Here is an 11,245-nt window from a genome sequence, read left to right as displayed (position 1 = left end):
TCAGTTTGTTGTTGTTATGAAATTAGCACCGTTGCAAGTTGTGGACTTTGAAGAAAATTTTTTGGTCATCTTTGGATTAACGACGTTTTCGATTGAAGTTTCTGTTTGGATCAATGTATTGTAATCTAAGAAGGAATAAGGTAGAAGCTTATTTTGTGAAAGTTTCATTGCTATAGCTTTTCTAGGGGGCAAATTGTTTCGCTTACACTTTTGCCACTTTTGCCCTTGTTCCCACTTCTGCCACCATCATGTTGAAACATTTTTAAAAAGTGTGAAAAGTGGCTCCTTCAGATAACTTGTATCAGGCAATGTGTAAAAACGAGACCACATTCCTTCTAATACGGGCCCGAAACAGTGGTCCTTCTAGGTAAAATTCCGACGGCAACAGAGCCTTATTCTAGGTCTTTATATTACATTTTCAATCGGTACAACATAAATTATGCCTTCTGCCATCTTTGAATAAATTTATTCTCTAGTTACATAGCGACGGATAATTAATGCAAAATTAAAATCAAATTTATGCATTCGAAAGCTGCCATTTTGTTTACCACTTTTCAAACAAACTGCGCGAAACAAAACAAATTTGCTTTTTGCTTGGTGGAGATTGAGAATTTACCACTTTTAACACAAAGGACACAAACGATCATTTGGAATTAGGTGGCAAAAAATGTAAGCACTTTTGCCACTTTTAGACACATTTTGTAGAAACAATTTGGAACCTGGTGGCACTTGGGGCAAAGATGTGAAAAATAGCAGCGAAACAATTTGCCCCTAGGTTAAAAGATATAGCATCGTTTAGTCAAAAAACGCTGTTTTTCGTTGCAAGTTATGGCCGTTTACGGTATGTTTTTTTTTATTGCGGCCGCATACAGGAACTCGCCAAATGTTCCTAACTGCCAGTGTGAATTTGTTTACATTGGCTTGAATTATGGCCGAAAAAAACTGTTGATAAGTCATGCCAGTCAGCTTGGGAAATACCGTGTATTTTGTTTGTGATAGAAATAAGCTCTCACATTCATTCCTGACAGCTGACAATAATTCGGCTAGGCTAGACTTAGCTCTTTTCTTTTTTCTATTCCAACAATAAAATGTTAAGATGATTGTTGACACATAATGGAAGTGTTCCCAGACACTAGTTGACAATATTCCAATATTTACTGAGAGTGAGAACATGGCACTTATCTGGGTGTAATCTTAGCCAATGAGTCCACAATCGAATTTGCTTCTCTGGAAATATATGTATCTTTAGCAAATAAAAGAATTGGTGACAGCACTGTCAGTCAGGGGGTTTTTGATGTACTGTCAAGTGCTCTAACTTTGGACTATCTGACAAAATATGGGACGGCCATTCAGCCACTGAACCTCCAAAATCATTTAATTAACATACTGCGAATCATAGATAGCAAATATTGTGAGTACGCTACTCTCACCAGGTAGGCTTTCACACCGCAAAAGGAACAAATTTTTGCAACTAGAAACGTGTAAATGCAATCATGCGCATTCGCGCGAGCGTTCAAACACAAATATAAAAAAGTCTGTTCTTCCGCGGAAAATTGTGAGATCAGTTAGCGACACTAGGTAACTTTGACATGTCAATCAATCGTGCACGCTGGAAAAAAGTCTCTAGAGAAAAACAACACAAAAAAATGGCGTCAAGATGTGAGCAGCGTGACTGGGATTAAATAGCATACCGCAGTGAATCTAAAAATAGACATTGATTTTTCTGTTTGACCGAAATTCAATCCCATCACCCTTCGCGTTAACTACGCCTGCATGCAAATTACACTCAACTACAAAGAAAAAGTAATGACTTTCACGACTTTTTAATTAAGACGAAAAGGATTGTGGGATTGATTTTCGGTCAAGTGTTAAAAGTAATAATTATGACGTTTGCATAACGGTGTGCTATTGTTAATTACTTTTTTCAAATTATGTACTTTTAATTAATGCTTAAAAAATATTGATTTTGATTATGAGATGGTGAAAGTTTGATTGATAAACTTGGTTGAAGTATCAAAACAAACTTGTTGTCAAAGTAAGTGAAAATACAGTCCAGAAATCAACCGTCCCAAGATTTGACCAATCAATTGTCCCAAGTTAGAGCAGTTGACGGTAGATAGATTATGTGTTGAATACAAATTTTGGAATGAATCAAACTCAAATCTTAAAACTTAACACTCCAAAAATCCTGTCAAGTTAATTGACGCTTTTGCCAGGTGCAGCTAAATCCTGAGCAGAGACAAGAACTTAGATTAATTTCTGAAGATCTTCTCCTTATCCCAGCTGAAATCACCAAATTAGTCATGAATTAAGCAGATTCATTAAGTGACACACAATATAAGGGATTAACCAGACCTCATGAGTTAGGCTAACTCAGCTAACTAACTAGCTAATTCAGCAGAAAGCAGTAAAAATTAGTTACTTTGCAAAATGTTCCCTTTTAGGAAATACTTCTTTGGTCCAAATTAGATGTTCCCAGCATAATCCAAATCTAATCTGATGGTCGCAGCTTGACTGAATATGTGGCTTCTTTTACTTTTTTAGAAATACAATCTTAGAAAAAGAGCTTACACTCAAATTTCAACTACTGGTAAGTCATTCCAATGTTCCTTATGACTTACCGGAATGGTAGAAAAACTATTTTTTTCTACCAGCCAGAAATCGACCCGTGTTTTCATGAAATACATGAACTTTCATGAACGCCGAAAGTTCATGTATTTCATGAAGATCCGAGGTTCGATTTTCATTCATATCATGAAAATTGGGTTGATAAGCTCATATTTTAAATTACGTAATGTTAAATTGATGTAGGCGTTTCATTGGTTAATAATATTTATGATGCGAGCGGAAGTGAACGCGTATCACATGTATGTGGAAGGGCTCATTTTATACAGGAATTTACTGTTATTGGGGCTCTTCTTTTTCATGTTTTGCAGGCTAATTAACAAATCAAGAATATATAGATGGAAATTAAGTAAGTATACAATATCTTAGATTTCAATGGGTATGGCTAAACTAGGTTTTTATAAGACACGGTTGTTGTTGGATGGCTGGTTGGTCATCCGTGTCAGTCACAGAGTACACAGACTGCTAGTCCAGGAGCTGGAGCTCAACTACTTTTTGCCTTTGAAAATCTGATGGTGGAAAAAGTAGCGCTATCAATCAAATCAAAAAAGCGAAGATAGTATACGGCAGACTTTCTGACTAACAGACTGCACGCATCAGACACTACTTTTATTTGCTTGGTTTGAACTTCAGGTTCTCAGCCAGTCAGTGGATCTGCATGTTAAACAAGCCAATCGGTTGGATGGTCACTCCAATATGAATAGTCAGGCACTTGGTTTTGGCTGGTCGGTGGTGGTCGGTCGGTCGTTCATTGTTCGTTCAGTCTTGGTCGGTCCTTCGGTTGGTGGGTTCCTTCGTTCAGTCGACCATTCAGTTGGCTGGTCCTTCGGTTGGTTGGTCAGTCGGTCAGTCGTTCCTTTGTTTGTTCGGTCAGTCGTTCCTTTGTTTGTTCGGTCGGTCGATCGATCTTTCAGTTGTTCCTTCGGGTCAGGCGTTCCTTCGATCGGTCATTCCTTCAGTTTCAGCCGTTTGGTCAGTCCTTCAGTCGGTCGGTCAATCGTTCCTCTGGTCGTTCTTTCGTTCAGTCGGTCCCTCTGTTGGCCCTTCGTCAGTCGGTTGTTTGTTCAGTTGGTCGGTCCTTTGGTCAGTCCTTTGGTCAGTCCTTTGGTCAGTCGGTCCTTCGGTTGGTGGGTTCCTTCGGTCAGTTGGCCCTTCAGTCGGTCAGTCCTTCGGTTGGTTGGTCAGTCGGTTAGTCATTCCTCTGATCGTTTGTTCGTTCATTTGGCCGTTCTTTCAGTCAGTCCTTCAGTTGGTCGGTCGGTCAGTCATTCCTCTGGACGGTCCTTGGTCAGTCCTTTGGTCAGTCGGTCCTTCGATTGGTGGGTTCCTTCGGTCAGTTGGCTGCTCCTTCGGTCAGTCCTTCGGTCGGTTGGTCAGTCGGTCGGTCGGTTCCTTCGGTCAGGCGGTCGGTCGGTTCCTTCGGTCAGTCGGTCGGTCGGTTCCTTCGGTCGGTCGGTTCCTTCGGTCAGTCGGTCGGTCGGTTCCTTCGGTCGGTCGGTTCCTTCGGTCAGTCGGTCGGTCGGTTCCTTCGGTCAGTCGGTAGGTCCCTGGTAAATCAACTCGGGTTAAAAAAAGGGTCATTCAGGTTGACCGGACTTACCCGAATTTCGGAAGAATGATCTATTTTCAGATTTCCAGTATTTTTCGAGTATGTCAGGTAACCTGAATTAGTTTGGAAACCCGAGTAAAAGGGAAATTCGGGTAGGTAAGGTAAACCCGATACGACCCGATAAACTAAGAAACTCGGGTTTCCCTGTATCATCAAACTTGCGAAAACGCCGCGGTGGGCGGTCGGGCGTTTGGGCGGTGTTATCAAATAGCATTTTAAGTTTATGGAGTTCATATTATCTAGCATTCAATATTGGATAGGTCATACAGGTAGAAACCTTGAAATCTTATTCCCACCTGCTAATTATCTGAAAGGTCGGGAAAATTTGTTTGGATTACGGAATTTCGCCAGACTACAGCGTCAAGGAATTCCCACCGGGAAAAGCCGGAACCCTAGCCTTCGTTTTTGTTGACTTTCAGGTCCATCCAAATAACACTTTCATGCTTATTCTTATGTGCTTAACTATGGGGGATGGAATAAGCAGAGGGGTTGGGTACTCCAGATAAAATTCAACAAAATTGGGGGGGGCTCAAAAATCCCTAGGAAAATGAAGGTTCGTATCATAAAGGTCATGAAATGGGAGGGGGGCTCATTATAAAGTGGGAAGATCTTTTTCCACAAATTGAAAAATGACCCCCTTACAATTAAGCACACAAGAGTGCAAAACGGCCATTTGAGCCCAACCAAGTGTGCGGCACATCATAGACCGATGGGAAATTTGCTCGTTCCTTCAGAGCTTTAGCATTGGAGTTTAACAACCTGTCATGAGAATATAAGATAATACTTAAGGTATTTGATTTCTGGCTACCACTTCCTACCACTCTCACTCACGGCTGAAAATATTTGTTTATGTCGCCTGGGCACAGAAAAGAATGAAGAAAACTTGCGTTTTTCAGAAAAGTAGTTTATTTTATTTCGCATAGATAGATTAACGGCAACATACAAATATGAGATATAACTACATGAATAAAATTTTATAATCAAGCTTGATTGGATGGCATTGTTTGATCGTTGTTTTAATCTGATTCAAAGTGATTAGGTAGTCGGGAAATACATTTGAAGTCTTCGTTACCGTCAATCATTAGTAGCTTTTCTTTGATAAATTCTGCATCAACTTTCTTAACATCAGAGCTAAAATATGAAGCAGAAGAATTCAAGTTCAACGTTACGGGCTGTAGGTCTCCTTAAGTTTAAGTTAACCTGGAAAAGAAATTCAAAAATCATAATAATCTCTTTTAATTTTTTTAAAACACTCACCACTCTTCCTCAACGACAGCCATTTTAGAAGAACGAATAATCCCAGGAGCAATTGAGTCCATTTTTGTTTTGATCTGAATCCCATGAAAATATACGCATTTCTGCTCGACGGTGAAATAATCGATTTGGAAAACAAAAGACGTTGAATTTAATGAAACAAGGACAACGCTGTTGATGGCTTTTGTTGAACGTTTATATCTTCTTCCCTTTACAAGTAGCGTTCCTTTTCGATAACAGGAGTAAGTATCTTTTGAAAGTTTTCCACTCACTGAAACGTCATCTTTGATACTTTCCCAATCTCTCTTACTAAAATGCGAAAAAGGTTTTCAGCGTCACTTCAGGTTGTTTATGTTGTTTGTTGGGGCCCCCTTTGTTTTATGTTTATAGAATACGTACACTGGAATACTTTTATAAATACAGTATGTTTTGTAAATATGTCTCTGACGTAAAAATGATAGAAAAACATCCTATTACCCTATATCAATGAAAATATCAACAGTGCAAGGACACTTACTTTTCTTTAAATGACAAAGAGTGCAAAAAATTCTTCATTATGGGCCGTGTTTTTCCAGACAACAACTTTTCTCGGACCTCTTTGATTGCTGCAAATCTTGTTAAAATCTAGATGAGAAGAATTCACTGTATTTCTTTGATAGCTTCGTTTTATTGGAATACATTATCGTAAAAATAAATGTTTTTGTCCGATCTAACGTAACGGTTGAAAATTAAGTTAAATTACAATTACAATTACAACTTTTCAAAATGAGAAGCTTTATTTTTGACGTGTTTGCTTCTCAAAGTCAAAACAGATAAGACGATGCAAAGTAAAAAAAAAAAACAAAAAAAATGCATTTAAGTCCCGTTTAAGTCTTTGATTACCTGAAGAGTAGCATTTTTTGTTCCGTGGACTCTCTTCAATACTTCACCATTTAAATTTTCAAATACAAAGCAAGACCAACACCAAGCTGGACCCCACCATTCAACATAGTCACAAAGGTGACAGTGGTTGTGAACGTTTAACCCACATTTGCCGAGATTAAATTCTGGATAAGACAAATGAAAAAAAAAATACAACAAAAACTTATGCTTATACATATCGTTATGGAGTAGCGAACAGCAGTTGGAGAACAATTTTGACCACAATTTCTAACCTGTGCCGATTGTGATGCCAGGTCAAAATACCTTGATAGACGACCCACACCCTTATATCAATTCCCCTTACGCGTTGACCCGGGAGAAGTTAATACTATGGGACACTTAACTTGAGTAAAATGTGTACATGTACTTACGATATAATGCAGAGAAATCTTTGTAGAACAAAGAAAAATAAGTTCTTGCATCATTGAGATCGTTGTGCGAAATAGAATCACTAAGTATGATATGAAGCGCTTCTGATAATAACGAAAAGTGGTTCCAGTAGTCGTGTGGCAAAATATCTTTCAGACATGGTAGAGCATAGTACAGTATCCAGGAACGAAGTTCATTTGCTGTAAGGGGAAATGTAGTTATTTCATGATAGTCATCAATCACATTCATAGATTACCCAACCCCCCCCCCCCTTAGTTTGGTACGTTTTAGTTTTAATATGGGCATTAAAAGTTGAATTTCAAAGATGAAAGCTCAAATTGAAACGTGGATTAAAATTTGTTTTCGATTAAGCTAAGATTTTTCTGTAAAGATTATATCACCTTTCAAGTGTCCAATATTACCAGAAATTTGACGTGGTCTTCTGCTAATACAGTCCGGTGGTTGCATTTTCAATAGTCTTTTGTCAACTTCGTCAATCTTAGATTAGAATAAGCAAAATTCATTTTTCTAATAGAATGCCAAAATATGAGAAGATTCTATATGTATATAATATCAAAGAACATTTCGAAAAAAAACACATCATACAATAATTCTTTATAAGGAAGAAGGTTGGAAAAGGTATAAGAAATGTGATACTTACATCGTGACCTATGAAATATGCCGGGTATAACTTATTATCTTTAAAATAATTCTTGTGATCTGTAACTTCGAACCATAAGTTTAAAAGTGTTCGCCCAATCCCAAGTAATATTCCGTGCATATAATCGATAACAATACCACTTCTGACGCTAAATATTGGTAAAGTCATTAGAAACGAAGCACCTTTGATACCGTTGACCTAAGACAAAATAAAAGAATTGGAAGAACTTTTAAAATCAATTCAATTTACAAAGGCATCCAAAGTATATTGCTAAATATCTGAAATTTGTCAACTTAACACGATACTTTTTCTTTATAAGTCAGAAATATTGAAAGCTAAATTATTATCCTACCGGTCTCCCAGTTTCAATAGCTTTACGTGCATCTGATAAGAAATCTTCGTCTTTTCGCTCCAGAGTCGATTCATCAAAAGGATAATAATGTGAATATCCCTTTTTGTTTGGAACGTGGTCTCCTTTTAAAAGAAAACATCAAGTATTAGGTGTCAAGATATTTTGCCTATGGTACAAAAGCATAATAGAGTATAATACAGAAAAGGATGTAATTAAAATGCTAATTTGATCTAAATTTAATTACTTATGAAGAAAAATAGATAAAATGAGGCCAGTGGATACGTATGAATTCTCTAGTCAAAAATACCTTTAAGATAACAATCCTTGCAGCCATAAGCTCCATTATGTCCAATCATGCATAGGAATTCCGATTTAGCAGGTAGGTCGAGGGATCCAGCGACAGCAGCAATTTTAATATTAATCTCTTCATCATTGGCTTGTGTTGTCAACCCTTGTAATAGATTCAGAAAAATAGAAAATATGAGTGCTGGTACAGAAGACCGCAGCCAAACCTGGATTTAGAAAAAAATGTGGAACGAATCAATTGGTGATACGGTCAATTTTAAGTTGCTTGAACTTTATTTGATGGCAAGCGATTTCAGGATGTATATCAAAAGATTCTACACGGTCACTTGTATATTCTAAAAAGATTTCGATTCAAAAGATCCTTGATACTAGTGAAATCTTACCAGTCGAGTAAAGATGTTTCATTTCTTTGGCAAAAGGTTCAAGGAACGTCATTGTTGGCGGTTTCCCCTTCCCCTGCCAAACTCCCCAGATAACGACGTTTTCTATTTTGAACCTCTGACTTGGCGGAAGTTCGTTGATTACGGCATACAGGGGCCAGATATCAATCTTTGACGACTTGTGGATAACTGCTCCATCAGTAGGAAGTCAAAGTCAAAGTGAGGTTGTGATTTTGAAAGAGAAACCCACCCATCCTGCATAATTCACGGTATTTTTTACCATCAATTATGTCACAAATATGAGATGGTTCTTCAAGTTTGGATCGCTTTTCAAATGTATTGCACAATTTATTCCATACACCTTCTCCTGGATAATTTTCAAAGCAAAAATAGACATTAATCTTACCTCGAGATCAGAAAGCTTTTTGCGCTAGATATTTATACAGAAATTTAGGGGCAATTTGCTTTACTAAAAATTGCATATAATTCACTACATACTTTTGATAATTTTTTTAATCTGATCTTCGATTGAGCATGTTGTAAAGTAGCACTTTTTCCTCTTGTTTTTCTGATCACCGATATATCTTTTACTGTAATAGAATGCAAAAAACGAATGTGGCAAATACATTTTCGATTTCAAATGAGAATATAGTTTTTATAGATAAAAAACGGAGCTAAATCAAACTCGTACCCAGTTTTTAGTCCAATCCAACAACGCTTACGGTCTTCAGTCAAAATGGGAGGAAATATCTAAAAAATGTCGCGCTCGAAGGCGGAAAATTACCGACTGTAGCTATAAAGACAGTATCTTAAGAAGATGAAAATGAGAATGAAAAATTACCCATCACAACCATGGGTGTTGCAAATTATGACATGTTCAGGCCAAATAATGTGACATCTTTCACAATACTCTACAAATTTAAAACTTTCATCGTCAATTGATTTGTCTCTTCTCTGTTCCATTTGCTAAAAATAATAGTTTTATTCAAGTAATTTGCGAAAATAAATTTACATTTTAAGCTGAAACAATTTGCAATTGCAATTGAGCTGTAGATAGTTCAAAGCTCAGAAAGAATTTATCATACCTTAATAGTCAATAACGCTTTACTTTCCTCCGGCATATGTAATTCCAACAACTTTAACAAATCTGTCAATGCCTCATCTGAAATACGATGGCGCACACTATATCCTACACAAGTAAAAAAACAGGAGATATAAAAATGTTCAGTACATCTCAGGGATCTCTGGTGAGTTAAGGTAAGTGCAAAACATATTTTGTGTGACGCTTAACCCTTCCCACGGTTTTTACTGAATTATGTATAGCTTTAAAGGGGGGGGGGTGCCGCCCGACTTTCGAACTTTGGACCCTTACCGGGACTGAAAAGGAGAAAACAAAGAACATTTTTGAGGATTTTACGACCCTTAGCGGGTAGTAGAGGGCATTTTGTAAAATCGCTCGAATGTTTTGGTCAAAGCACTTGTTATACATTTTTGGAAAGCTAAGGGGTAAGGGAATCGAAATTACGATGTTTCCAATTTTTTTTCGGACATTTTGGTGTGATTTTCGGACAAATATGACGGTCTCAGGCAAAAATCATAGGTTTAAAATTTAATGAAAATTTTAGCTCGAGAAAACGGAGACCTGTTGTATATTTTTGGAAAGCTCTCAAAAAATTAGGATTAGAGATATATTGCAAGTATAGGTGATTTCAGTACCTAACTCGAGATATTGAGCTTCAAAAAGCGCAAAAACTGGACAAAATAGCTCTAGCTGTTTCTGGCTGAAAAACACGGTTTTCAAGGGTTAATATCTCGAGTTAGGTACAGAAATCACCTATACTTGCAATATATCTCTAATTTTAATTTTTTGAGAGCTTTCCAAAAATATGCAACAGGTTTCCGTTTTCTCGAGCTAAAATTTTCATTAATTTTCAACCCTATGATTTTTGCCTGAGACCGTCATATTTGTCCGAAAATCACACCAAAGTGTCCGAAAAAAAAATTGGAAACATCGTAATTTCGATTCCCCTACCCCTTAGCTTACCAAAAATGTATAACAAGTGCTTCTAACAAAACAATCGAGCGATTCCAAAAAATCGAACAAAATTCCCCCTACTAGGGGCGAGTTTGACCAATTTCGACCAAATTCTATCTTTCCAGGGGGTAAAAAGTTGAAATTTTCCTAATTTTCCGACCCGCCTTAGTGGGACTGAAATTTGATTTTCTGATTTTTCCGACTATTAGCGGGACTTTGGAAGTCCAAAAAAGGTACCCTTAAGGGTGGCACATACCGTACCCTCTATTTGTCTAAGTACCCCCCCCCCCCCCCCGGGAAAGAAGCATATTATAATAACGAGAGGATTTTGAAAAGTGCTGGCCGAGAAATTTATATTAACTCCCTCTCGAATTATCGGCTAAAAGTAACTAAGCTCAAAGAATATTGAGAGTTAAACTTCAGCGACATAGGCACCGTTGAGAAATGGGATTTTTAATTAATTAATTGATTACCAAGAACACTTGATGCATGCTCTTTAATAGAAATCTTTGATCCAGGAAACACCCAATCATCTTCAATTGAAAGCCCATTTTCATCAATATCATCATCACTTTCATCCAAATCGTCATCTGATTCATTGCTGTTGGTGTTGGCCATTTGACGTAGCGTAACACGTAAGGTATTTAGTAAAAGCTGGTCAATATCATTTTCTGAAACGGTTTCCAGCTCATCATCATAATCAATACCACCATTATCAAGTTCATCAACCTCT

The 11,245-nt window shown here is 37.4% G+C and overlaps 1 protein-coding gene and 1 long non-coding RNA gene across 2 annotated transcripts; both read right to left on the bottom strand.

Annotated features, from left to right (window-relative positions):
* Positions 1-5,134: 5,134 nt before the first annotated feature.
* On the bottom strand, positions 5,135-6,412 carry LOC136799016 (uncharacterized). The gene is made up of 4 exons (XM_067055695.1): positions 6,371-6,412; positions 6,006-6,112; positions 5,492-5,797; positions 5,135-5,365 (listed from the first exon to the last, which is right to left on the bottom strand). Exons 2-4 carry the CDS (start codon positions 6,041-6,043, stop codon positions 5,251-5,253), a joined length of 459 nt encoding a protein of 152 aa, XP_066911796.1. The 5' UTR covers positions 6,044-6,112; positions 6,371-6,412; the 3' UTR covers positions 5,135-5,250.
* A 418-nt stretch (positions 6,413-6,830) lies between these two features.
* Positions 6,831-7,601, bottom strand: LOC136799014 (uncharacterized). Its single transcript, XR_010845471.1, has 3 exons — positions 7,440-7,601; positions 7,180-7,276; positions 6,831-6,978 (listed from the first exon to the last, which is right to left on the bottom strand). It is a non-coding gene; the product is annotated as an uncharacterized lncRNA (long non-coding RNA).
* Positions 7,602-11,245: the final 3,644 nt, after the last annotated feature.

Source organism: Clytia hemisphaerica, unplaced genomic scaffold (genome assembly GCF_902728285.1).
Source record: "Clytia hemisphaerica strain Z4C2 unplaced genomic scaffold, Clytia hemisphaerica genome assembly, whole genome shotgun sequence".
NCBI lineage: Eukaryota > Metazoa > Cnidaria > Hydrozoa > Leptothecata > Clytiidae > Clytia > Clytia hemisphaerica.
This window is presented reverse-complemented; position numbering and strand designations above follow the sequence as displayed.

Bases quoted from the DNA above. Each gene is read 5' to 3' on its own strand.
- LOC136799016 (XM_067055695.1), bottom strand. From the start codon at position 6,043: ATGAAGAATTTTTTGCACTCTTTGTCATTTAAAGAAAA. The intron at 5,798-6,005 runs GTAAGTGTCCTT...TTCGCATTTTAG, and splicing joins TCTTTGTCATTTAAAGAAAA to TAAGAGAGATTGGGAAAGTA. The intron at 5,366-5,491 runs GTGAGTGTTTTA...TTCATATTTTAG, and splicing joins GCTGTCGTTGAGGAAGAGTG to CTCTGATGTTAAGAAAGTTG.